At 35.2% G+C, this 26,651-nt stretch overlaps 1 protein-coding gene across 1 annotated transcript; it reads right to left on the bottom strand.

Annotated features, from left to right (window-relative positions):
- Window positions 1-24,795, bottom strand: SULT1E1 (sulfotransferase family 1E member 1). Its single transcript, XM_059924065.1, has 8 exons — window positions 24,716-24,795; window positions 20,683-20,844; window positions 18,525-18,650; window positions 17,426-17,523; window positions 7,409-7,535; window positions 5,413-5,507; window positions 2,032-2,212; window positions 1-113 (listed from the first exon to the last, which is right to left on the bottom strand). Exons 2-8 carry the CDS (start codon window positions 20,831-20,833, stop codon window positions 1-3), a joined length of 891 nt encoding a protein of 296 aa, XP_059780048.1. The 5' UTR covers window positions 20,834-20,844; window positions 24,716-24,795.
- Window positions 24,796-26,651: the final 1,856 nt, after the last annotated feature.

The raw sequence follows: 26,651 nt of genomic DNA, 5'->3' as shown, positions 1-26,651 counted from the left end.
CTAGATCTCGGTTCGTAACTTCAGTGTAGACCCCTTCATTTGCTGCTCATAGTGTGTGTCAAATTTCTCATTTAGGGCTACTGTAAAGTAATTCTTCCAGTCTCCTGCAATCCCTGTAACAAAAGAGAAAAAAACAGTAAATATTATGTCTTCCAGACAGAATAATGAAATTTTCTAATATTCATCACTTTTATTAACACCTAATCAAATTTTATTCTTGTAATCCTTAATTATAGAAATAAAATATACACCATAAATACTATATATTTGAGAGCGCAAACAAGGATTTGTCCTGATTGTTAAAACAAAACAAAACAAAACAGACAAAAAAAACAGCAAATTTATTTCTCTGACCTTCCCCTGTTATGCTATCAATACTTCACTTAATTTTTCTTCTCCAATTTCCTCTGAAATGTTGGGGCTCCTGAGATCCATGTTTTACCTACTCCCAAGATATTAAATATCATCTTCATGCTGATAATATTAAAATCCAGACTTACGTCTTCATATCCAAGTGCCTACCTAATGTGACCACTTTCATTCCATACGAGCAGCTCAAATTCACCCAGTTTAAAAATAAATTCATTTCCTTCCCTACAAAATTGCATTTTTTTGGTGACCTTTTCCATAACCTGGTTAATGGCAACAGCAGGTAGCCACTGCATAAACTTGGCAGTTATCCTTCAACCACAATATCTAATTCTTTATTTATATTCAGACTTTCTTCATAGCCATTGCCTTCTCTCCATTTCTGCTGCCACCGACAGAGAAGCTCCTCCGCGTTTCCCACCTGTGTGTTACAATAGCCTAGCAGGCTCTTCTCTTTTGCTTTTCATCACATCCAACCCTCCCCTGACAGAAGGAAGTCACCTTGTATTTTAAATTAATCAATTGTTCAATTGCCCCGTTAGCTCAAGGAGATCTAAACTTTCCCAGTGAAAAGACCCAGAAAGCAGAAGATAGAAAATGTGTGTCTTGAGAATCATGTGGGGTCTGAGGGTATAACAGTACAAAGCCCTTTACAAACATGGCCATTGTTTTAAGTTTGCTGTTTTATCTTAAAAATACATGAGGACATTATGGGAAAAGAAACTGAGATAATCTGAGGATTCAATAATTTAAATTTACTCTGCATGTTAACTCTCTTTCATGTGTGCCCTATTTTCACCCAGTGGCAGGTTTGTTATTCCAATTGTTTAAAAAATCCCTGACCCTCTCAATGACAATTTGGTTCCAAAAGCAAGATTTTCTCTGTTCTGTTTCTGCTTCACGTACCAGTAAGACTGGATGTCCCAATACCCTGCATATCCTACATGCCTTTGGATTTATAAACTGACTATATCTCATCAAGACCACCATGCCTCCTCCCAATAGATGTCACCTCATTGTATCTTGATATTTTTGCTAAGCCAAGCTGTATTTGCCACTAAGTGTTTTGAAACTTAGTCTTTTTTAAAACAGCTTTATTGAGGTATAATTAATATACAGAGAACTGTACATATTTAATGTACACAATTTGATAAGTTTGGATATTTGCCATTTAGTCTTGAAAAACGCCTTCCCCTTGGTTAAGGAAAACTGACTAATTGTTCTAAGCTTGTTTCCTCATCTCAAAATTAGATTATAATAGAAGTTTCTCTTAACTCTTGCATTAGAATTTTTTTTAAAAAATTAGAATGTACAATTTATATGATGTATGTGATACAGCACCAAGACACAAAGACTTAATAAGTAATAACTAGTAGAGTGTGGTATTAGTGCTAGTACTGAGGCTGGGGTGGCCGCTGGTCATTCTTAATATAATTTGCTGCATATACCAAGTAATCAACAAGTAATAGTAATTTATTAGTAGTATTAGTAGTAGTACTAATATTTTATGCTTCTGCAGAACTGGTCACTCAAATGTGAAACAGCTCTGAAGAAAACAAACAGGGTCCACAGGCATGAATAGACCTTAATAGATGTTTGCCTATAACTATTTCAACTTATGGCTTCCTACAGCAATGGAGGTAAATAACATGACTATCTCACCCTTTCTCATGAAGGGAGATACTTTTTGGTTCATGACTTCATCCGGTAGCATTGTGTAATTGGTAGATGGATTGTTCTTCATCTCCTGGAATGAAGTGTGTTTTATAATCTTGTCCACAAGCTCGTCTGATGCCTTCCTTCCCAGAAATTCTATCAATTTCATCACCTCTTTTCTGATATTCTAAGAAGAAAAAAGTATTTTGAAGACTCAGTTACTAAAATTGAATACATTACTTTGTAGATAAAAAAGGACACAGAAGGAAAATTTTTCTTCCCTCCTCTTCCCCCCACTGATATTGGAATTAGGCTTCTAGAGCAAAAACATTTCTTGGGGAAGTGGTATTTTTTAACTTCTCTAAGCATAATTTTCCTCATTCATAAAATGGACATAAAAGAAACTTCAAAGATTTTTAGAACACTAAATGAGATGGTGTTTATAAAATATTTATTTTCATCCTTTATGCATAGTACATGCTCAATAAATACTATCTGTGAATATAATATACACTCTTAAAGACTACAGTCCCCTTTGACAGATCAAGTTTTGGGTTGAAAATATGCAGACAGCTTTCATTTTTCTTTTAATTTCTTGGTGTAACTAGTGAGAAGCAAAGGAACCAGAAAGATTAAGAAAGGGTGTAAAAAGTCAAATACTCAACATGGAACAATATCAGATTTTTATGAACCATAGCTACAAACATCCCCACCTCTAGTTACTTCTATAGCATACCCTATTATTCACCTTAATCTTTCAATGCAACGATTCTCAAAACCAACTATAATGCTTATTCTGGTGTGTAGTTCCCTTTACACAGAATGCTGTTCTCTAATTCTCTGTCCTACAAATTACAGCTTGCCTGTCAAACTTCAGCTTAAGTATCACCTTCTTTGGGATGACTTCCTCGACTATTCCAATTTGAGTTAGATAACTCTATTTTTGCTCCCATAAATCCCTATATAAATCCATTGTACCATATATGTATTCTCACATGTTTTTTATTTACTTTTCTACAAAAAATGGTAGTATCTCTACATAGCAAGGTTGCTGTCTTTTTCTCTTTCTACTTGATATGTTGTAGAAACAAGAGTAAACATTTATTCTTCTGTTCCTCATTCACTCAAATAGAGAAGAAACCTAAACATGGCCATTATTGACCAAAATAGAGAGTAAATGGACATGAACAATTTGAAAGGGTGAAATGGTTGGATTAACTAATAAATTTTTTTCGTGTGCCTTTTAAATTTACTGTCTTCAATATTTTAGTTACAGAACACAAATTTAAGTAATAAAATAAACTACAGATCATGGCTGCTTCTCATTCCAATTTGTTCTGTGTTAAATTCTGTAAAGAAATAATAATTCAGTTTCTAAAATAATACTTATGATTTTATTTCAAATTTGTCCTCATCAATATAAATCTAGAATTACTGTCACATGAATCTTAATAATTGTGCAAAGATGTGGACAAGACATGGATATCAATTGCTTTCTTAGTACTAATAAAGAATGAGAGAAGATATTTCTTACCCCTTAATAAAAAGACCCAGTATTTTGTCTTTCATTTTAAAATTATTTGATATGTGCACATATGTGCTTTAAAGAATAAAAATCAATATAGCACCCTTACCTACTACCCAATGTATGCAATAAAACATTCATAATTGGTTGAGTTTTTCCATTTGCAAGTTTCCAACTTCATTCTTTTCATTCTCCATTCCAATTTCCACAAACAACAACAAACTTGCTATCCTGAAATTGATCTAATCAATCCTGGGCTTTACTCTGTAGATTTGAAACTCATGTATGTATCCCTAGACAACATATGGTTTGGTTTTACCCAATTGATGTGCACATTTGAAGTGTATTCCTTTTCATTGCAATATAATATTTAATTGTAGAATAATAGTATATATCATATATTGATTCCTGAATATATGTATATTTGGATTGTTTCCAATTTTTATGGTCATGGGGAATGCTGCTATGAAGGTTGCTGTATATATAAACTACTACACACAAGTCAGTGTTTCTCAAGAGCATATATCTACTAGTGGAATTTCTGAGTCTTAAATTATGTGCATGTTTGCCCTCCCTAGGTAACATGTTGTTTCCATAGTGTTTGTTTATTTTTATACTCTTATCAGAAGTGTGTTACTTCTCACTAATACACATCCTGACTGGTATTTATTATTGTCAGACTTTTTTTTTAAAGATTTATTTTATTGATTAATTGATTGATTGATTGATTGCTATGTTGGGTCTTCGTTTCTGTGCTAGGGCTTTCCCCGCTAGTTGTGGCAAGCGGGGGCCACTCTTCATCGCGGTGCGCGGGCCTCTCACTATCGCAGCCTCTCTTGTTGCGGAGCACAGGCTCCAGATGCGCAGGCTCAGCAGTTGTGGCTCACGGGCCCAGTCGCTCCGCGGCATGTGGGATCTTCCCAGACCAGGGCTCGAACCCGTGTCCCCCGCATTAGCAGGCAGACTCTCAACCACTGAGCCACCAGGGAAGCCCCTGTCAGACTTTTTAATTGTTGTCAGTCTGGTGGATGTGAAAGGGCATCCTAGTAATTTTTATTTTGAATTACCCTGATTATTAACAAAGCTGGGGGAAAAAAACCAGATTATGAAGAAATTGTGATGTCCTCACTCTTTTTCATATTGTTGTTCCAGCATTCTCTTTACTCTCTTCTTCTGGAAGTTTGAGTTGATATATGTGGGACCTTATTACTCTATCTTATATATTCATTACCTCTTCTGAAGTATTCTGTTTATCTCACTGTGGTACATCCTGTGGTCTTTCCTCAGCATCATCTTCTTCATTACTAATTCACTATTTAGCTATGTCTTATCTTTTATTTAAACTATCTTTTAATTTTCTAATTTTAATTTTTAAAAATTATTTTAGAAATTCTATTTTGCTGGGTTTTTTTCCAAATCTGCTTTGTCAATTTTAGTAATCTCTTGTTTTTTTGTAAAATTTTTAATTTCTTCTTTTGTTTCTTTAAACATGTTCAGCATAGTTATTTTATGGTCCTTGTCTGATAATTCCTACATCTATGGATTTGGAGACCAGTTAACTCTTCTTGCCCATTGTGATTCCTTGTGTGCATATGTGTGTACATGTTGTTGTTGTTTTGTTTTATGAACTCAAATTCCTTCAACTTTTATCTTTGGTAATTTTTTGAGACTTGGGTTTATATGTATTCATTTACAGAAGGTTTTTATTTACTAGCTTCAAATCTGTGCTAAGGTATCTGGATTATTTTAACTTTTGGAGTTGGCTGCATCATTTATTTAAAGGCAGAATTTTGTATTTACCATGTTGTCAAATTCTAACATTTTGAGAATTACTAAGTTGCCATATGTTTTGAGTTTCTCACCTCCTTCATGTCTTCATAGAAAAGAAATAGCACTTGTGGATTCTCTCTCTTTTCCCACCAAGATTTTGTGTGTTCATACCAGGAACCATAAGGAACTAAAATTAGAGATAAAAACAATGTGAGGAGATAGCATCATCTTTATATAACTTGAAAATGAGTCTTCAGACAAAGAAATATAAATAAATGGTCATGGAATGAAAACTAGAGATCAGCTGCACATCTGAAGCACATTTCTCTGTAGCAAAAGCAGCACAGTATGTTGAATAAACTATGTACAGAAACGTATTCTCAACTTTCATTATTATGACATGGTTTATGACTCAGGGGAAAAGTGAAGGAAGACTCCATCCATTTGATTCAGAGCCTATGAGAGCATTTTTGAAAATGGGGTGTGTGTGTGTGTGTGTGAAATCAGGTTGTTAGTGAAAGGAGTTGAGTAGTGGAATTATCAACATTATTATGATCAGAATTCAGTCCAGGTCTCAAATATACCATTTAAAAAGTAGCTTTGGTAACTGAAGCTAGCAGCTATATAATTTTTGTTACACTACTCGCAGTTTAAATGGTAAGAGGTGTCCTCTTAGGGACCCTTAGTATCATTCTCACTCTAAAAAATTAGAAGATTTTGGAGATGATGTGGTATGACCAAATACGGTTTCTTCCTTTCTCTTCCTTCATCTTCTCTCACATATATCCAAGTGTTTTACCCAGTAAAAAGCTGACATGATAATATAATGATGTGTGAGTCAAAGTACTCTGCTTTGCATTAAATCGTTACATACCTCTTCTGTTCTTTGACTCTACCGACAATTTATTTATTTATTTATTTATTTATTTATTTATTTATTTAGTATAGTTGACTTACAGTATTATAGTGGTTGTACAACATAGTGATTCAATATTTTAATAGATTACACACCATAAAGTTATAATAAAATATTGACTATATTCCCTATGTTGCCCATTACTTCCCTATGACTTATTTATTTTATAACTAGCAGCTTGTACCTCATAATCCCCTTCATCTATTTTGCCCCTCCCCATCCCCCTCCCCGTGGTAAACACTAGTTTGTTTTCTGTATATGTGGGTAGGTCTGTTTCTGTTTTGTTACATTTGTTTCTTTACAGAAAAAGTCATATAATGATTTTTATAGTGATCTTATTCGTTCATTTTGCAGAGGTCCATTATCTTTCTCTGCCTTATAACACCTGTTTGATGATCTTGAGGCATGTATTTTATTCATGATGCTTTAGCATAAAATTTTTCAAATGTAGCAACAAGCATAAAGCACATACACCACATTTTCATTGAGTCAATATTAAATTTTGTGGATATAAAAATGGTGTTATTATCTTTTTTCCTTACAATTATTACTACAGGATTAGAATGGCCTTCTTTAGTTAATATTAGATTCTCCTGAACCCTTTCTTTCTCAAATTTGAATACTCAGTTGCTTTAGTTGGGAGTTAAATAAAAAGACAAAATTTCCCAGAATTTCTGCTCAAGTAACTCTTGTACTGTTCTGAGAAATCTAGTTGAATTATTCAGACTGTACAGTGGTTAGAATGAGTAAGAACTTTGTAGATATTCAGACTTCTTTGTGAATTCTGGCCCCATGTAGTATCTGAAATTTTTCTTAGAAACAAATGAACATTTTCTCTCCTCTGTCTTTTTCCCCTCTTGTTCAATGAAGTTGTAATAACACACTGTGAAGTGCTTCTGTAATAAAAAGAGATGAGAGAGAATTGGACACACATACATCTGTATACTTATTTGTGGGCACCAAATTAGAGTATCCAGATTCTGCAATTTGCCACCCGCATCTGGAAACTCTATGCTTGTTCTAAAGTTCAAGGTCTTCTAGAATTTCTGTGTTTTAATTAAGGACCAGGAAGGATAACAGACTAGAAGAGACAACAAAAATTTTTCCCCAGAGATGCCATTTGTCTTGTATCATTTACCTTGAAAGAATTCATGAAAAGAAACTGTTCATACCTTCTCCATCCATGAATTTTTCCACAAAATCTTGAAAAGAACCAGGATCTGGATTAGCAGTCACCATTAAAAAGAAATAATAATAAGAAACAACAACATCCTTGGCATTCCGGCAAACATAGATGATCTAAGAAGATGAAATTAGATATTAAATCAGCTAATATTTTTCAAATATAGTCTCATCAAGATTTAAAAAGGAAATGTTTATGTTTTCAACTATAAACATAACACATATTTATTGTAGAAAATATATAAAATATATATAACTATAAAGAAGAAAACTCTTTAAATAATCTGAAGTGACAGCATCTTTTGCGTTGTTGTTCAATGTTAGTTCTCACTTTTCATTTTTGTGCCATATTCATATTTATTTCACATATTTCATTTGAGTGTCTCAAATTCCATTGATATAAAATGGATGAGGCAGATTATTATCCCCAATTTATAAGTGAAGAAACTAAACTGAAGCTTAGTCAGAATACATGGTTGAGAATAAATGTACCCAATGAGAGTAAAAAGTCTTCTGGCCTTTATACTACACGACTATTCCTTATAGCAATTAAAAAAAAAGTCCTATTATTTTCTTGCTTGCAATCTTGAAGAAAAAATCATGTTTATGAGGTTCTTTTTAAATACATGTTGCTGTCAGTGAAAAAATATAATCTTCACTCACACCTTGTTGAGTTTCCATTTTATATAGCGAGGAAACATCAATAAATGAACAGTCAGGAAGCCTTGGTTTTAGACGCTGGTTCTGGCACTAATTTCTACCATCTTGTGCAAAGCACCAACCATTTTGGACCTACATTTTCTATCTACTAAACAAATGAGTTACATCAGATCGTTACAGTCTTTTCTAGGTCAGACACTCAGTGCTGTAGGAAAAGAGCTGCAAAAGTAAACTCCATCTCTCTGGTCTTCCACTTCCTCCTTCAGGCACCTGAGCAATGCCATTGGGAATGGCTGCTCTTGACTCTCCACTCTTTCCTGGATATGATTAGGCTCATAACCTGTCTTACTCAAGTTAATACATTTTCAAACAATTTTAAAGAAATCTTTTTGTATACTCTAAGAAGTATGGTTTTCATTTTTAATGTCCCACTATAAAAAGCTCCAAATACTACAGTAAATAAAGTGAACTTTCTTTTCTCATCAAAGCTATCATTAGCCATATTGATTTTTTCCAATCTTATTTAAAACTCTCCCTAGTCCTTTTTGTCTATTAGCTGAATGGAACTCTTTGCCACTATATCCAACAATTTACTTCATAATTTTCATTCCTTTTTTTTATTCATGCTGTTCCCTCTGTCTTGAATAATCTCTGCATCTCAAAATACTATCCACGGATTGGTTCAAGATGGAGGGGTACAAAGACGTGCGCTTACTCTCTCTTGCAAGAGCACCAGAATCACAGCTAACGGCTGAACAATCATTGACAAGAAGACACTGGAACTCACCAAAAAAGATACCCCACCTCAAAAGACAAAGGGGAAGCTGAAATGAGACGGTAGTAGGGGAGCATTCACAATCAAATCAAATCCCATAAATGGAGGGTGGGTGACTCACAAACTGGACAAAAATTATACCACAGAAGTCCACCCACTGGGGTGAAAGTCCTGAGCCCCATGTCAGGTTTCCCAACCTGGGGTTCTGGCAAAAGGAGGAGGAATTCCCAGAGAATCAGACTTTGAAGGCTAACAGGATTTGATTGCAAGATTTTGACAGAACTGGGGGAAACAGAGACTCCACTCTTGAAGGGCACACACAAAGTAGTGTGCACATCAAGACCCAGGGGGAAGGAGCAGTGACCCCACAGGAGACTGAACCAGACCTACCTGCTAGTGTTGGAGGGTCTCCTGCAGAAGAGGGGGGCATCTGTGGCTCACTGTAGGTACAAGGACACTAGCAGCAGAAGTTCTGAGAAGTACTCCTTGGCATGAACCGTCCTGAAGTACACCATTAGCCCCACCAAAGGACCTGTAGGCTTCAGTCTTGGGTCACCTCAGGCCAAACAACCAACAGGGAGGCAACCCAGCCCCACCCATGAGCAGACAACTGGATTAAAGTTTTAGTGAGCTCTGCCCACCAGAGCAACACCCGGCTCTACCCACCACCAGTCCCTCCCATCAGGAAGCTTGCACAACCTTCTTAGATAGCCTCATCTACCAGAGGGCAGACAGCAGAAGCAAGAAGAACAACAATCCTGAGCCTGTGAAAAGAAAACTACATTCACAGAAACACAGACAAAATGAAAAGGCAGAGGACTATGTACCAGATTAAAGAACAAGATAAAACCACAGAAGAACAACTAAGTGAAGTGGAGATAGGCAACTTTCCAGAAAAAGAATTCAGAATAATGATAGTGAAGATGATCCAGGACCACGGAAAAAGAATGGAGGCAAAGATAGAGAATATGCAAGAAATGTTTAACCAAGACCTAGAAGAATTAAAGAACAAACACTTGGAAGAATTAAAGAACAAACAAACAGAGAAGAACAATACAATAACTGAAATGAAAAATACACTAGAAGGAATCAATAGCAAAATAACTGAGGCAGAAGAACGGATAAGTGACCTGGAAGACAGAATGGTGGAATTCACTGCTGTGGACAGAATAAAGAAAAAAGAATGAAAATAAATGAAGACAGCCCAAGAGACCTCTGGGACAACATTAAATGCACCAACATTCGAATTATAGGGGTCTCAGAAGGAGAAGAGAGAGAGAAAGGATCCGAGAAAATTCTTGAAGAGATTATAGTCGAAAACTTCCCTAACATGGGAAAAGAAATAGCCACCCAGGTCCAGGATGTGCAGAGAGTCCCAGGCAAGATAAACCCAAGGAGAAACATGCAGAGACACATAGTAATCAAATTGACAAAAATTAAGAAAGCAAGAAAAATTATTGAAAGCAACAAGGGAAAAATGACAACATACAAGGGAACTCCCATAAAGTTAACAGCTGATTTCTCAGTAGAAACGCTACAAGCCAGAAGGGAGTGGCATGATATACTTAAAGTGATGAAAGGGAAGAACCTACAACCAAGCTTACTCTACCTGGCAAGGATCTCATTAAAATTCGATGGAGAAATCAAAAGCTTTACAGACAAGCAAAAACTAAGAGAATTCAGCACCACCAAACCAGCTCTACAACAAATGCTAAAGGAACTTCTCTAAGTGGGAAACACAAGAGAAGAAAAGGACCTACAAAACAAACCCAAAACAATTAAGAAAATGGTAATAGGAACATACATATTGATAATTACCTTAAATATGAATGGATTAAGTGCTCCAACCAAAAGACACAGGCTTACTGAATGGATACAAAAACAAGACCCATCTATATGTTTTCTACAAGAGACCCAATTCAGACCTAGGGACACATACAGACTGAAAGTGAGGGAATGGAAAAAGATATTCCATGCAAATGGAAATCAAAAGAGAGCTGGAGTAGTAATACTCATATCAGATAAAATGGACTTTAAAATAAAGAATGTTACAAGAGACAAGAAAGGACACTACATAATGATCAAGTGATTGATCCAAGAAGAAGATATAACAATTGAAAATATTTATGCACCCAAAAAAGATGCACCTCAATACAAAAGGCAAATGCTAACAGCTATAAAAGAGGAAATTGACAGTAACACAATAATAGTGGGGGACTTTAACACCTCACTTTCACCAATGGACAGATCATCCAGACAGAAAATTAATAAGGAAACACAAGCTTTAAATGACACAATAGACCAGATAGATTAAATTGATATTTATAGGACATTCCTTTCGAAAACAGCTGATTACACTTTCTTCTCAAGTGCACACAGAACATTCTCGAGGATAGATCACATCTTGGGTCACAAATCAAGCCTCGATACATTTAAGAAAATTGAAATCACATCAAGCATCTTTTCCAACCACAATGCAATGAGATTAGAAATCAATTACATGGAAAAAAACATAAAAAACACAAACATGTGGAAGCTAAACAATACGTTACTAAATAACCAAGACATCACTGAGGAAATCAAGAGGAAATCAAAAAATACCTAGAGACAAATGACAAGGAAAACACGACCATCCAAAACCTATGGGATTCAGCAAAAGCAGTTCTAAGAGGGAAGTTTATAGCAATATATTCCTACATCAAGAAACAAGAAAAAATCTCAAAAGAACAATGTAACCTTACACCTAAAGTAACTAGAGAAAGAAAACAAACAAAACCCAAAGTTAGTAGAAGGAAATAAATCATAAAGATCAGAGCAAAAATAAATGAAATAGAAACAAAGAAAACAATAGCAAAGATCAATAAAACTAAAAGCTGGTTCTTTGAGAAGATAAACAAGATTGATAAAACTTTAGCCAGACTCATCAAAAAAAAGAGGGAGAGGACTCCAATCAATAAAATTAGAAATAAAAAAGGAGAAGTTACAATGGACACCACAGAAATACAAAGCATCATAAGAGACTACTGCAAGCAACTCTATGCCAATAAAATGGACAACTTGGAAGAAATGGACAAATTCTTAGAAAGCTATAACCTTCCAAGACTGAACCAGGAAGAAATAGAAAATATGAACAGAACAGGCACAAGTAATGAAATTGAAAATGTGATTTTAAATCTTCCAACAAACAAAAGTCCAGGACCAGATGGCTTCACAGGTGAATTCTATCAAAGATTTAGAGAACAGCTAACACCCATCCTTCTCAAAATCTTCCAAAAAATTGCAGAGGAAAGGACATTCTCAAGCTCATTCTATGAGGCCACCATCACCCTGATACCAAAACCAGACAAAGATACTACAAAAAAAAAAAGAAAATTACAGACCAATATCACTGATGAATATAGATGCAAAAACCCTCAACAATATACTAGCAAACAAAATTCAACAATACATTAAAAGGATCATACACCACGATCAAGTGGGATTTATCCCAGGGAGGCAATGATACTTCAATATATGCAAATCAATCAATGTGATACACCATATTAACAAACTGAAGAATAAAAACCATATGATCATATCAATAGATGCAGAAAAAGCTTTTGACAAAATTCAACACCAATTTATGCTTAAAAACTCTCCAGAAAATGGGCATAGAGGGAACATACCTCAACAAAACAAAGACCGTATATGACAAACACATAGCAAACATCATTCTCAATGGTGAAAAACTGAAAGCATTTCCTCTAAGATCAGGAGCAAGACAAGGATGTCCACTCTTGCCACCATTATTCAACATAGTTTTGGAAGTCCTAGCCATGGCAATCAGAGAAGGAAAAGAAATAAAACGAATACAAATTGGAAAAGAAGAAGTAAAACTGTCACTGTTTGCAGATGACATGATATTATACACAGAGAATCCTAAACATACCACCAGAAAACTACTAGAGCTAATCAATTAATTTGGTAAAGCAGCAGGATACAAAATTAATGCACAGAAATCTCTTGCATTCCTACACACTAACAATGAAAGATCAGAAAGAGAAATCAAGAAAACAATCCCATTCACCATTGCAACAAAAAGAATAAAATACCTGGGAATAAACCTACCCAAGGAGGTAAAAGATCTGTACTCAGAAAACTATAAGACACTGATGAAAGAAATCAAAGATGACACAAACAGATGGAGAGATATACAATGTTCTTGGATTGGAAGGATCAATATTGTGAAAATAGCTATACTACCCAAAGCAATCTACAGATTCAATGCAATTCCTATCAAATTACCAATGGCATTTTTTACAGAACTAAAACAAAAAATCTTAAAATTTGTATGGAGACACAAAGGACCCCGAATAGCCAAAGCAATCTTGAGGGGAAAAAACGGAGCTGGAGGAATCAGACTCCCTGAGTTCAGACTATACTACAAAGCTACAGTAATCAAGACAATATGGTACTGACACAAAAACAGAAATATAGATCAGTGGAACAGGATAGAAAGCACAGAGATAAACCCATGAACTTATGGTCAACTAATCTTTGACAAAGGAGGCAAGGATATACAATGGAGAAAAGACAGTCTCTTCAATAAGTGGTGCTGGGAAAACTGGACAGCTACATGTAAAAGAATGAAATTAGAGCACTCCTTAACACCATACACAAATTAAATAAATAAATAAAATAAAATGGATTAAAGACCTAAATGTAAGACCGGACACTATAAAACTCTTAGAGGAAAACATAGGAAGAACACTCTTTGACATAAATCACAGCAAGATCTTTTTTGACCCATCTCCTAGAGTAATGGAAATAAAAACAAAAATAAACAAATGGGACCTAATGAAACTTAAAAGCTTTTGCACAACAAAGGAAACTATAAACAAGACAAAAAGACAATCCTCAGAATGGGAGAAAATATTTGCAAATGAATCAATGGACAAAGGATCAATCTCCAAAATATATAAACAGCTCATTCAGCTCAATATTAAAAAAACAAAAACCCAATCAAAAAATGGGCAGAAGACCTAAATAGACATTTCTCCAAAGAAGACATACAGATGGCCAAAAGGCACATGAAAAGCTGCTCAACATCACTAATTATTAGATAAATGTAAATCAAAACTACAGTGAGGTATTACCTCACACTGGTTAGAATGGGCATCATCAGAAAATCTACAAGCAACAATTGCTGGAGAGGTTGTGGAGAAAAGGGAACCCTCTTGCACTGTTGGTGGGAATATAAATTGATACAGCCACTATGGAGAGCAGTATGGAGGTTCCTTAAAATACTAAAAATAGAATTACCATATGACCCAGCAATCCCACTCCTGGGCATATACCCAGAGAAAACCATAATTCAAAGAGACACATGCACCCCAATGTTCATTGCAGCACTATTTGCAATAGCCAGGTCACGGAAGCAACCTAAATGCCCATCGACAGATGAATGGATAAAGATGTGGTACAATGGAATATTACTCAGCCATAAAAAGGAACGAAATTGGGTCATTTGTAGAGACATGGATGGACCTAGAGACTGTCATACAGAGTGAAGTATGTCAGAAAGAGAAAAACAAATATCCTATATTAACGCATATATGTGGAATCTGGAAAAATGGTACAGATGAACCGGTTTACAAGGCAGAAATAGAGACACAGATGTAGAGAATAAATGTATGGACACCAAGAGGGGTAAGTGGGGCGTGGGTGGTGGTGGGATGAATTGGGAGATTGGGATTGACTTATATAAACTAATATGTATAAAATAGATAACTAATAAGAACCTGCTGTATAAATAAATTAAATTAAATTTTAAAAAATACTATCCATATTTAAACCTTTGCTCCAGGTCCTCCATGAAAGTTTTTATTCTCCAGGATGTGGGACGGAGGAAGGTGGGAAGTTAAAGCAATTCCTCTTTCCTTAAACTTCCATCAGTTTGTCTTATCTCTTTTTTGGAAGATCCTATTCTCTTCCCTAACTTTTCACTGCACATGCTCTTGCTGCCTTCGAGGTAAATCTAGGTCTTTCCACTCAGTTCTCTCAAGTCAAAGTTTCTATTTTGCCCACAGTTCACTTGGGATCATAATCTATCTTAAAATTCCTACACTTGAAAAACCCCTGATCGTATAATAATTCATACTTCAACCAGCTGAGCCATTTTTAAGTTTGTGGTCATTCCCTTGCTTTAATTGAAGATTTGAACACCTGCCTCATAGCGTTACTCTCCATACCAAAACTTTTCACCACACTGTATAATTTTAGTGTCTGTATGCATGATCCATCTGATTCTCTAGGTTCATGTGGTCATTGATCATTACCTCTATATTACTTCAGCTAACAATATTTTTAGCCAAATCTTGAAACTTGTCAGTACCCTAAAGTTTCTGAAGCCTTGTCCTTGAGCGCCATGTTTTCTTCCAAGACAGTCCTGTTTCTTTATTCTTTCTTTCTTATCAGGAATATACCTCTTCTGCAACAACTCCAAGTTCTCAAGTTTATTGGCCTCAATTGTTTCTTTTATCTATTAGCCTGTTCCCTTTTTTTTTTTTACTTTCTTCTTTTTTATAACTTAAAGTTTCTAGTCCAACACTCCAAACACACTTTAACTAACAGTCTCAATCCACGTCTCTTCTTGTCTACCAGTGAATCACCCTGGAAGTACTCAGGATGTGAATCCATCCAATTGTCTCCTAGTCTTTGATGACCTCTGAGATGATCAGCAGTTTTGTGAAGACTGAGGCTATTATAAAGGTACAGAATGTATTTTCATTTAAAAGTAAAGGGGGGGAATTCCCTGGTGGCACGGTGGTTAAGAATCCACCTGCCAATGCAGGGGACATGGGCTGGAGCCCTTGTCCGGGAAGATCCCACATGCCACAGAACAACTAAGCCCATGTGCCACAGCTACTGAGCCTGCACGCCACAACTGCTGAGGCTGCATGCCACAACTACTGAAGCCTGTGAGCCTAAAGCCCCTGCTCCGTAACAAGAGAAGCCACTGCAATGAGAAGCCCATGCACTGCAACGAAAAGTAGCCCCCGCTCGCTGCAACTAGAGAAAGCCCACGTGCAGCAACAAAGACCCAACGCAGCCATAAATAAATTAATTAATTAATTTATAAAAAAAATTTTTTTAAATTTTTTAAAATTAAAATAAATAAATAAATAAAGGGGTAACATCAAGGCTTCATCCCGTTCTCCAAAGAAAACAAGTAACTTGGCCAAATCTCTTGAAAAAATAGTAATGACATGTTTCCCAAAAGATACATAAATAACGTTTATTAAAGAGACAGCTCTTATGTATGGAATGACTTCAGCAGGATGTATGTGATCTTTCTAAGATTGCCTATGATAAAAACAAACAAACAAACAAAAAACATTGGAATCTTCAAAATTTTGCACCATGGATCTCCAGAAAATGTCATATATGCCCTGTTACATCAGAGTACAAAATGGAAATGTTTCATGGCTCAGATAGATCCTCTTCTTTGTCAGTAATGACTACATATAGTGCTTTAATATCTTATATGTTTAGTATGGGTCATAGTGTGTCCTAATAAAGCTAGTAAGGTCTTGAGAAACAGCTTCAGTGTTTTAAGACAATGTTTTGCCTGTACTTTAGGATTTCATGTATTATTCTTTCTAAAAAGCAAAATTGATCATATAAATCAACAGCTTAATATGGCTGTAACTCCTTATTATCATCAAAGTGGAACCCAAACTTTCTAAATTGGCTTCCATATCTGTTATAAACAAACCCAGCTTATCTCCCTTCACTCATCCAGCCAGCATGGACACTCAGCTTTCCAGCTAAATTGAACTGGTTTCACATCCCACCTTGGGTTGCCTCTGGGATTATATAGACTAATTCCTATGCATCCTTCATATAGCAGCTGAGATGTTACTTGCTCCTGGATAACTTCTATGTCCTCAATGTCTGGGCTAGAATTCTTCTCTTCTTGACATAGTACCTTCTGTATTGTTTGTTTATTTGTCACTTTCCCCTGTGGACCATGTGTCCATGAAGACAAGGATTACATGCATCTTGTTAATTGTCACATTGCTGGCTCATCATAGGCACTCAGTAAATAATTATTATATTATTTTTTCTGGTTTATCCTTGTCTAGTTCATTTGCATGCCTCACAATGCCAAGCACAATAGTTTGCAAAAAGAGTACATTGAATGCAATTACTAATAACAGCAAATACAAAAGTAGCTACCATATATTATTTATAACATGCTAGGTACTATGTTAAGCACTTTACAAGAATGATTTTAGTTAATCCTTATAACAACTCTATGCGGAATGCAATTATTATCCCTCTTTTATAGATGAGGAAACTGAAGCTTAGAGAGTTTACCTATTTTTCTCAGAATCACCTCTGGAGTTAGAACTGAAATCTAGACTCTCTGACTGTACTGACTATGATCCACATTTTTAAAATGTCTATAGATTCAATGAAGGAATAAATAAACAAGTGTGTATAAGACACAGTTAGGATGTTACGTAACTTTATCATTGTAAAATTCTTTGAGTTGGGTGAAGTTCTAAGAACACTTGACTCTGGTTACCTTACAGTTCTTTTCCCAAAATGAGGCTGGAAGAAGCTCAGGTGGGAGATGAGACTTCACTATTCTAGGAGATGCCATCTGTTTTAATTGTTTTACTCCTAATTTTTAAAAAAACAAAAGTTAGACAACTTCAAAAATTATAAATATTTATATGGATTTTCATAGATTTAAGAAAATAGAGGTAACTATATATTCTATATTGTTTTCATAATAATAATACATATTCACTATGACAGAAGTTTAGGTAGAGAAAACTATAGAGAAAAAATAGATCAAATAAAATTTCACCTTTGAAAAAAATCATTATTAACGTTTTGGTAAGCATCCTTCCATACAAGAATGTCTATACGCCCAGACTCACAGCCATACAAATACCACACACAGAGATGAAATTTTTAATATCTTCTGATTGCATTTTTCTGTTCTCTTAAGATTTTTTTCATGTGGACCATTTTTTTAAGTCTTTATTTAATTTGTTACAATATTGCTTCTGTTTTATGTTTTGGTTTTTGGCCGTGAAGCATGTGGGATCTTAGCTCCCTGACCAGGGATCAAACCCGCACCCTCTGCATTGGAAGGTGAAGTCTTAACCACTGGACAGACAAGGAAGTTCCCTAATTGCATTTTTCTCAATATATTATAGCAACACTTCAATGTCAAGAAACATATGACATCATAATATGTTTAATGATTTCATATCACTTTTAACTCTTCTTTTGTTGATTAACATATATATTGTTTCTAATTTTTCATAATAATAAAAGAATCTGTGATAAAAATATTTTTGCATACATCCTTGAAAAATTTATGGATATTTTCCTGGCATTTAAAGTACTGTTGCCTACATCCCATAAAGAGATAAATGCTCACATATTACTAGGCTCTGCTGAAAGCATGTCAGAGCTATCGTTATTCACTCTATTCCAGGCATATGCTATACCATAAACTCTGTCAAGATTGAAAATTAAATTTACATTCTTTCCTATGTAGAAGACATAATACTAATTACCACTTTTGCTTATAGTCTCTTTCCTTGCACCATTTACACCCACACTTAAAATTATATGTATATAGCTTTTAAAATTAACTTAAGCATTACCATTCATCACCTTTTCGGTTCTGCATTCCAGGTAAGGAATTCGATTAAAAATGGCATCTTCTTTGCACTTTTCCACATCACCCTCTGTATAAATCATGTATACAATTTCACTAACCCATGTTGTGCCTGAAAAAATTAAACAAATCTGAGTCTCCTACTGAGGATGCATAGCTGATGATGCAGGGAGTGATAGATTTCTAGTCGGATAAAGTAGGAAGTTACCAATGCAATAGTATTTGAAAGATGCCAGAATAACCACAGGACTCAAGAAATATTTCTTCTAAAATTTAATCTTATAGGATCCAAACATAGCATCAATAAATAAGGAAGAACATTGTAATAAGATATACCTGTGGTAGAAATCTGAATTTGTCGATGATGAATTGTGACACTGTACAAGCTGATAACAGTCTTGGAACTAAATGTTTACATCTAGAAAGTAAGCATGCTTTCATCCACAAATTTTCTGGATAGCTTCTATGCCTCAGGTTGAGTCCTAGTACAGAGTATATAGAAAAGAATAAATCTGGTCCTTGTCCTGTGATGTTCACAGGCCCTCTGAAAAGTCAGAAAGAATGCTCAATAATTACAACACTGCTTTTTCCTTAAGATGTTGTAATACAGATGGTCACAGGGATTCAAAGGACTGTAAAGGAGGAACTTTGTGTGCTTCTGCTGCTGCTGTGATGTTTCCACAAGAAATGCCTTCAAGAGACCATGATAGTGGGAAGCAGCCTCAGAGCACAGGGAGATCAGCTCGGTGGTTTGTGACCACCTAGAGGGGTGGGATGGGGAAGGTGGGAGGGAGGGAGACGCAAGAAGGAAGAGATATGGGAACATATATATACATATAACTGATTCACTTTGTTATAAAGCAGAAACTAACACACCATTGTAAAGCAATTATACTCCAATAAAGATGTTTAAAAAAAAAAGACCATGATAATTGAGCTTAGCTTTAACAAATTATTGGCATAAATTCACAAGTTTTGTAAGGTAGGAAAGTGGTCTACCAGACAGAAGATCTGTTTGTTTGTTTTTTATAATCAAAGACCAGATACTTACAAATAGTAAAGTGGCAAGGAAACAAATTGGATGTAGATTATAAAGACTAAATCAGAGGCTACCTGAAGGGATGGGTGGAGATGAGCCTACAGCAGCAACCAGATACTGAGCCTAAAAAGCCTTGTAGTTCATTCTAGAGTTCAAGTTGTTTTCTAAAAGTTTTTCAAAGGCATTAGCATACATTAAGCAAGAAAGCAAGATTATCATGGTTATATTTTGGAAGAATTCCTCTAGAGCCAAAGTAAATAAAACAATGGAGTGAGGGGTCAATAAGAAAGGTGACAAGAGACCTGTAAGAGACTGACTGTGAGGTATATCTAAGAGACTAAATGGGCAAAACACATTGATTGATTGAATATGGGAGATGCAGGAGTAAGAGAAATTGACTCTGGAATAGCTCTCAGGTGTCCTCTTCATGTGACTGGTTTTGTGCTGACATAGATCTAGACAAGGAAGAGAAATGCAGGAGCTCTTTACAGTCAGAGTAGCCAAAGACATATTTAGTGTTTGACATACTTAACTGCTAATTGGAACAGTTAGAGATAGAGAAGATAGAGAAGAAGTCTGTACTGGACCTTTCTAATTTCTAAAGGTCTAGGATTGTAAGACTCCGGAGTTATGACTAACAATCTAATTTCAGGAAAAAAGACGTTGCTTGCAAATAGAGTTTCAGAGATGGACTTTATAAAGAGGAGCTGGTTAGCTGAAAAAGTGTTAATTTTTTAAAAATCTGTGAAAATTGCTTATACCTTGTCTATACAACAATGACAATAATGACATAAGGTAAACAGTGGGTAGTTTTAAATTTTAGTTATGGTTCCATATTCATCCACCTATATTATGTGATTTTCTAAAGTGGCCAACAATACCCATTTGCCAATGTGCTGCTCAAATTATAGGTACAGATTGTGGTCTTAGAATAAACCTAGCGTATGCCACTTTTTCTATGTCTATACCAAAACTGCTATATCTGTCCTTATTTAATATAGAGAGTGAGTGTGGGAGGGGTGAATGGGTCAATATTTACCAGTCAAGGTGGGTTTGTCATTTCTAGGTGAAAAGGGAATGACTTTGACATAACAAAGAGACTTACCAGATTTGGGATAGGTGACAATGACAAGGTCATCTGGCCTTGCTTCAAATGCCTCCACATCATGCCAATATTGGATAAATTCTTTATATAGTAGAATTCCATGAATTCTGCCAAAGTAATCTAAATAGGCAGGTTTGGAAGAATTCATCATATAGTGGTACACTGAAAGAAAAAAAGATATGCTTTCCACTTTGTATGTACTTTAAAATGTTTTAACATTAATAATAGCCCAGTACATTGAGTTTCTCTTGTGTGTCTAGCATTTCTTAGCTGTTGAGCATATGGGGTAAAGGCATATTAAAGAAGGATGTAACATAGTCTTGGTGTTTTAAGAGTTTCTAATCCTATTAATAAGTCTAACATATGAAAGAATAAGTACAAAACACAATAAAGTAAGATGTTTCAAAACTATGTCAAAATGTGTGATACATTCAACAGAGCCTTCGATTTCTCTGTTAAAACTGATGGGGCATATAAAAAAGCTAAGAGATTGAGAAAATACAACAATACTTTGGCAAAGAATCACTTTGATTAATTCTGTATACATTAAATAACAATAAAGATTGATGGTCACATTTGATAGTTATTGCCAGATATCAAAATCAGAGCTTCCTTAGTTCCTGAATATGTGTCATTTAATGAAAAAAAATCAAATGCTTGTTGAGTGTATTAAAAAGAAGATGAAATTAATGACACTGTAATGGATATGTCTAAGACACAGATTCTTGAGGGTAGAGAAGATTCCTGTGTGACCCCTAGCATTACTTATACTTTTCTCTCTGACCTGATCAGTAAAGAAGTCAACACTCCCATTGAGTGACTTGTGTCACAATTATAAGGTTAAACAACATGTTTATCATTGACAGTTCCTCTCCTGATCCCCTGTTAAATCATTTCATGTTCAGAGTTAGTCTTAAAATTTTTAATTAAGCACACTTTCCTTTATTGGCTTTCAACTTCTTTCACTACATTTTTACTCCCCAAACTTACCCCGTTCTGAGTTTGTGATATAGCATCTCAACAAATGTCCTTCTTTGATATTAGCATTACAGCTAATATCCACCCTTGCCCAAAAAACTGCCAGATAAGTTCTTATACCCCTATACATTTGTGACTGCTGTGGCTTTTACTGTCTTTTTCAGAAAGTTCATACCATAACAGGAGCCTCTTGGAGGCAGTAGTTCTTTTAGTCACCTAATATGTTTCCTTTAATACAGAACATCCCAAACTATGAGAAGAAGTACACTCTAAAGAGGAAGTGAAACTAGCAGATATTGTAAGAAATGTATTAACCCAAAGGAAGAAGTAACTGATGGTAAAATTTTAGAAAGATGTGACCTACAAATCGAACCAAGTATTTAGACCACTGACTTACACTGAAAGCTCCTTCTGGTAGTGTTTCCCCTACTACATTTCAGGCTAAACAGTAGAGATGAAAACTTTCAGATGTTACCTCCTATCTCTCCCTCACTAGCACCAGGCACTCAAACCCATTGATTCCATCTCCATTATTTTCTTCTCTTTTCTATCTTCATGGTCACTGCCCTAGTTAGGAAGCTCAACAACTATTGACTGAATATGAAAATAGCCTTCCAGATGGCCTCACTGTAAGAAGTGCCTATTTTCTTTCTAAAACCACCCTTGGAAAGAAAATAGATGTTATTTATTAGACACTTTTTGCCAGACCTGAAAAGTTTTATTTTAAAACCTTATGCATATGTCATAAGGTTCTATGAAAAAGCAGACATCATTATAGATTAGGTTAAGTTTGTCCTGCAGGAGACTTTTTGAGGATTGAACCATATCCGTCTTACACAAGGAAGGATAAATTTGCACACATTCATGCATTCATGTAAACATGCACATATAAATATCCTTATTTTTGACATGTTGAAAACATTAAATGATATAGAGAAAATGAAAGTGCTCCCTTTATTCTACACATAAGAAATGACCATTCCTAATAATGCTGTTTTTATGTTTCTAAATATTTAAATATATATAAAATCTATACACTTATGAATGTAGTTTAATTTGTATTCTATTTTACATTCATTTGTAATCTATTTTTACACTGAACTGTATGATGTGAACATATTTTGGTGCTGGTACACAAATTCTGTTTTTATTTTTATAAATAACACATAGCAATCCATAGTATGGATGTAACATAGATGATACAATTCTTTATTGTTGGGAATCCCTGTTTTTCCTTTTTTCCAATATAAATAGTACTGCAACAAATTTCTTCAAGCATATGTCTTTTCACACCTATTTTTGCAGTGATGATGGAATTGCCAAAGTAAAAGGTATACACATGTAAGAAATTGGCAATTGTCTTTAACAAATCACTAAAAGAGTGTGCACATTTGCGCAGTATATGAAATTGCCTATTTTCTCACTGCATCATAAGTATTGGAAATTTATTTGTTGCAATCTTTCATAATAGAATATATATTATTTAAAATCTGTATTTCATAGATATTTTATAATTTTTCATGTTTTCATAGTTCATAAATTTATTGGTTCTTTTAATCATTTTGATCAATTTTGCCCATCAGAGTGTTGTTTTGTCCTAACTGATGTACAGCTAGTAATTTATTATTTATTTATAAATTGAAGATATCTGTAGATTTCCCCATCATGTATTTCCAGTTGTCTTTAACTTTCTTAATGGTTTGCATAGAAGTTTATTGTTCATACAATCACTAGAAAAAACTGTGTGCGGAAGGCATCCCTTGCCCTGTCTGTTGATTTGTTTATTCATGTGAACAACTTTCTTGATGTTCTGCCAAGTTTGTAAGAATTGGCTTATAGTCAATCGGGAGTAGCTGATTTATTATCAAACAGTTGACTGACTTCTGGCTGACCCTTCATGGTCAATTTGAATCTCAGAGTTAAACTAGGTGGCATATAATAAAATCTCTTGCTTTGTTTACTTAACTTCTTTTAGTAAATTATATCACATCACAATGTATAGATTCACCTCTCGCTGCTTTTTTCTTTCTCAAAAGACCTATTTCAGTTAGAAATTGTCAATTTCATTTCCTGAGTCTGTAGGTTACTGTTGTCTAGAAAAACCAACAAAAATTATTAAAACTGTGATTCATAAATTCAGTTGAAGGAAAAAATATTTCTTCTTTCTCTTTGTTTCTTCTTTCCTTCCTCTTTTTCTTTCTGTGTTTCTCCATCCTCCCCTTCTCCACTCCCAATCTGCCTTTCATTCAGCAAGTACTCTCTCCCTGAGTTCCTCTGTTGTTACCAAGCACAGTGGTAAGTGCTGAATACCAGGGTGAGTGTAGATGCAAAGAGCTCACTTCAGCCTCACCTTCTTCGACTTACATGGATTTGAGCAAAGTGGCTGAAAGTAGAGAATATCCTCTTGTACATCATTCTATCCAGAACCTCAGCACTGTGTCACAAAATAGATGCTAAAAAATCCTCATTAAATTCAATTATTTAATTGTTAGATCAAATCTCTTCGGGCTCTCTAGGTTCCACTAAAGTCTCCTAGATAAAATAAGTACCATCCTGACAATGGTCTACCTGTCAACGACTTACCAGGGACTTGGATTTCTGCTCTTGTGTATCTCATATCTCTCACTTAAAAGTGATAGTAATATTTTCAAGGCCTCTGGTGGTAATAGACTGCTTCTGACATATTTCACAGAAGTAAACACCTGACTAGAATTCAGTCTCCCCTCTAACTTTTCTACTCTGTTGCTTTGTTTTCTTATCAGTAAAATAGAGAACATGTCCAACATGCAGGACTTACAAGGCCATTAGGATACTGTAGTTTTATGTTAAAACTCTTTAAACAGCAAAGCATTATATAAATACAAGATATTATCTTTAATGATAAATAAGTGATTTAATAAAGCTTTACATGTACATTATTAAGTGACTAAAGTATTGATAAAACTTCATTATCTCTATATTTCCTTTTTAAAACAGCTTTGTAATAAATAATTTGCATTCTGTATTTCCTATATCTAAAATCTAAATATTAATGTCAGCAATAATGAGATAAAACCTGTCCAGACGGTCCTGTGAAAGAAACTTGGTGATCCAATCCAGTTTTCTTCAAATCTCCACTCAGGTTTCAAGCTGCAAAAAAAGATGAGAACTACTGTGCATTTGGAATGTTTCTGGTGAGCTTTTATTCTGAATGCCAGAGAAGGAGGCGGAGATTAATCTGCAGGGCTAGGCTTTCTGGAGTTTGTGTTGCAAAGGAGTAATACAAATATGGAATCATACCTGCAGATGCAGTGAGCCACACAGAGTCATGTTTATTCATACAGAGATGTAGAAATTCTCCTGTTATTTTTCATTCTTGGTTCATGATCAAATTTCTAAATCTGCCAATAGCCATCTGTGGGTTGAGGAGAAGGAGGGAGAGGAAGTGAAGGCAAAGAAGAGGGAGAAAAATGTAAACATGATGCAACAGAACATAAGAGAGCTTGGAAGACAGCGTCCCTTTCTCATTCACTGATGAATAATCAAATGGGCGGGCTTGACCTTTGAGAGAATAAACTTACTAGGGGAGTAAGAAACAGAGAAGAAACAGGAGGGCATCGAGGACCCTGGATCAGGAGACCTAGATTAGTTTAGGGAGACCTGTCAAAGAAGGCATTGTAGTACTTGCTTGTGTTCTAAGTCACTTGGAAAACACCTTCTATTTAAAAATCTTTGCCTTTAACTCTTAAGTATCCCTGAAAATCAAAAACAGGTGACAGCTAAGGAAAGAATGTAAACAGCACTCACCTTTGGATTATTATTTTTAAAATCTCACTTCTCTCTGCTCCCAATCACATGTTCAATGATATAGTGTGAAATTTCCAGGTAAAGTTAGCCATTGGCACCATTGGCACCATTGGAATTTCAATAAGATAATGAGAAAAATGGACTTGGAGTGCATTATGCTAAGTAAAGTAAGTCAGACAGAAAGACAAATCCTATATGACATCACTTATATGTGGAATCTAAAGAAATACAACAAACTAGTGAATATAACAAAAAACAGCAGACTCACAGATATAGAGAACAAACTAGCTGTTACCAGTGGGGAGAGAGAAGGAGGGAGGTGAAAGATAGGCATAGAAGATTAAGAGTTATGAATTGTTAGGTATAAAATAAGCTACAAGGATATATTGTACAACACCAGGAATATTGCCAATATTTTATGATAACTATAAATGGAGTATAACCCTTAAAAATTGTAACTCACTATATTTTTCACCTGTACTTATATAATATTTACCTCAACTATACTTCAATTCAAAAAAAGTCCAAGGGTTTTGGAACACATGAATCCTTCACATTTTTTTCTTTTCATGTCTCTGCACCTACTCTGTCTTCAGCTGAGGATATTCTCCTTTGCTCCCACCTTATACCCCCATCAATACCTCCAACCCAGTTAGTTCAAAGCCTGATTAGTTCTCCTTTGTCTCTTGACTCTAATTTGATTGCACTTTCTTTGAAAGGCTTTTACTGACTCTTGCAAGACTGAATATCCCTCCAAGTGACCTTTGAAACCTTGCACCGCAACCTATTTAGCATTTGTCTCATTGTGCCGTAATTAAAATTTACTTGTCCAACTCCCTTATTAGTCTGTGTATACATTTAAAACAGAGTGCTATTCCGTAATTAGCTCACTGGATGGCATTTAGCAGGCTGGGCATTGAATACATATTAACTGAATGAAAGTGGCTCATGTGTTCAAGAAAAAAATGGAGTTAAGAGAACTGTGGTTGTTAATTGTAAAAGGCATTAATATCCAGCCCTACGACATAAATACACTACCGTGTGTGAAATAAATAGTTAGTGGGAACCTGCTGTATAGCACAGGTAGCTCAGCTCGGTGCTCTGTGATGACCTAGATGGGTGGGTTGGTGGGGGGGATGGGAGGGAGGTCCAAGAGAGAGGGGATATAGGTATACATACAGCTGATTCACTTCATTGTACAGCAG

Source organism: Balaenoptera ricei, chromosome 5 (genome assembly GCF_028023285.1).
Source record: "Balaenoptera ricei isolate mBalRic1 chromosome 5, mBalRic1.hap2, whole genome shotgun sequence".
In the NCBI taxonomy this organism is placed as follows: Eukaryota; Metazoa; Chordata; class Mammalia; order Artiodactyla; family Balaenopteridae; genus Balaenoptera; species Balaenoptera ricei.
The sequence above is the reverse complement of the archived record's forward strand: the minus strand, read 5'-3'. Positions and strand labels throughout refer to the sequence as shown.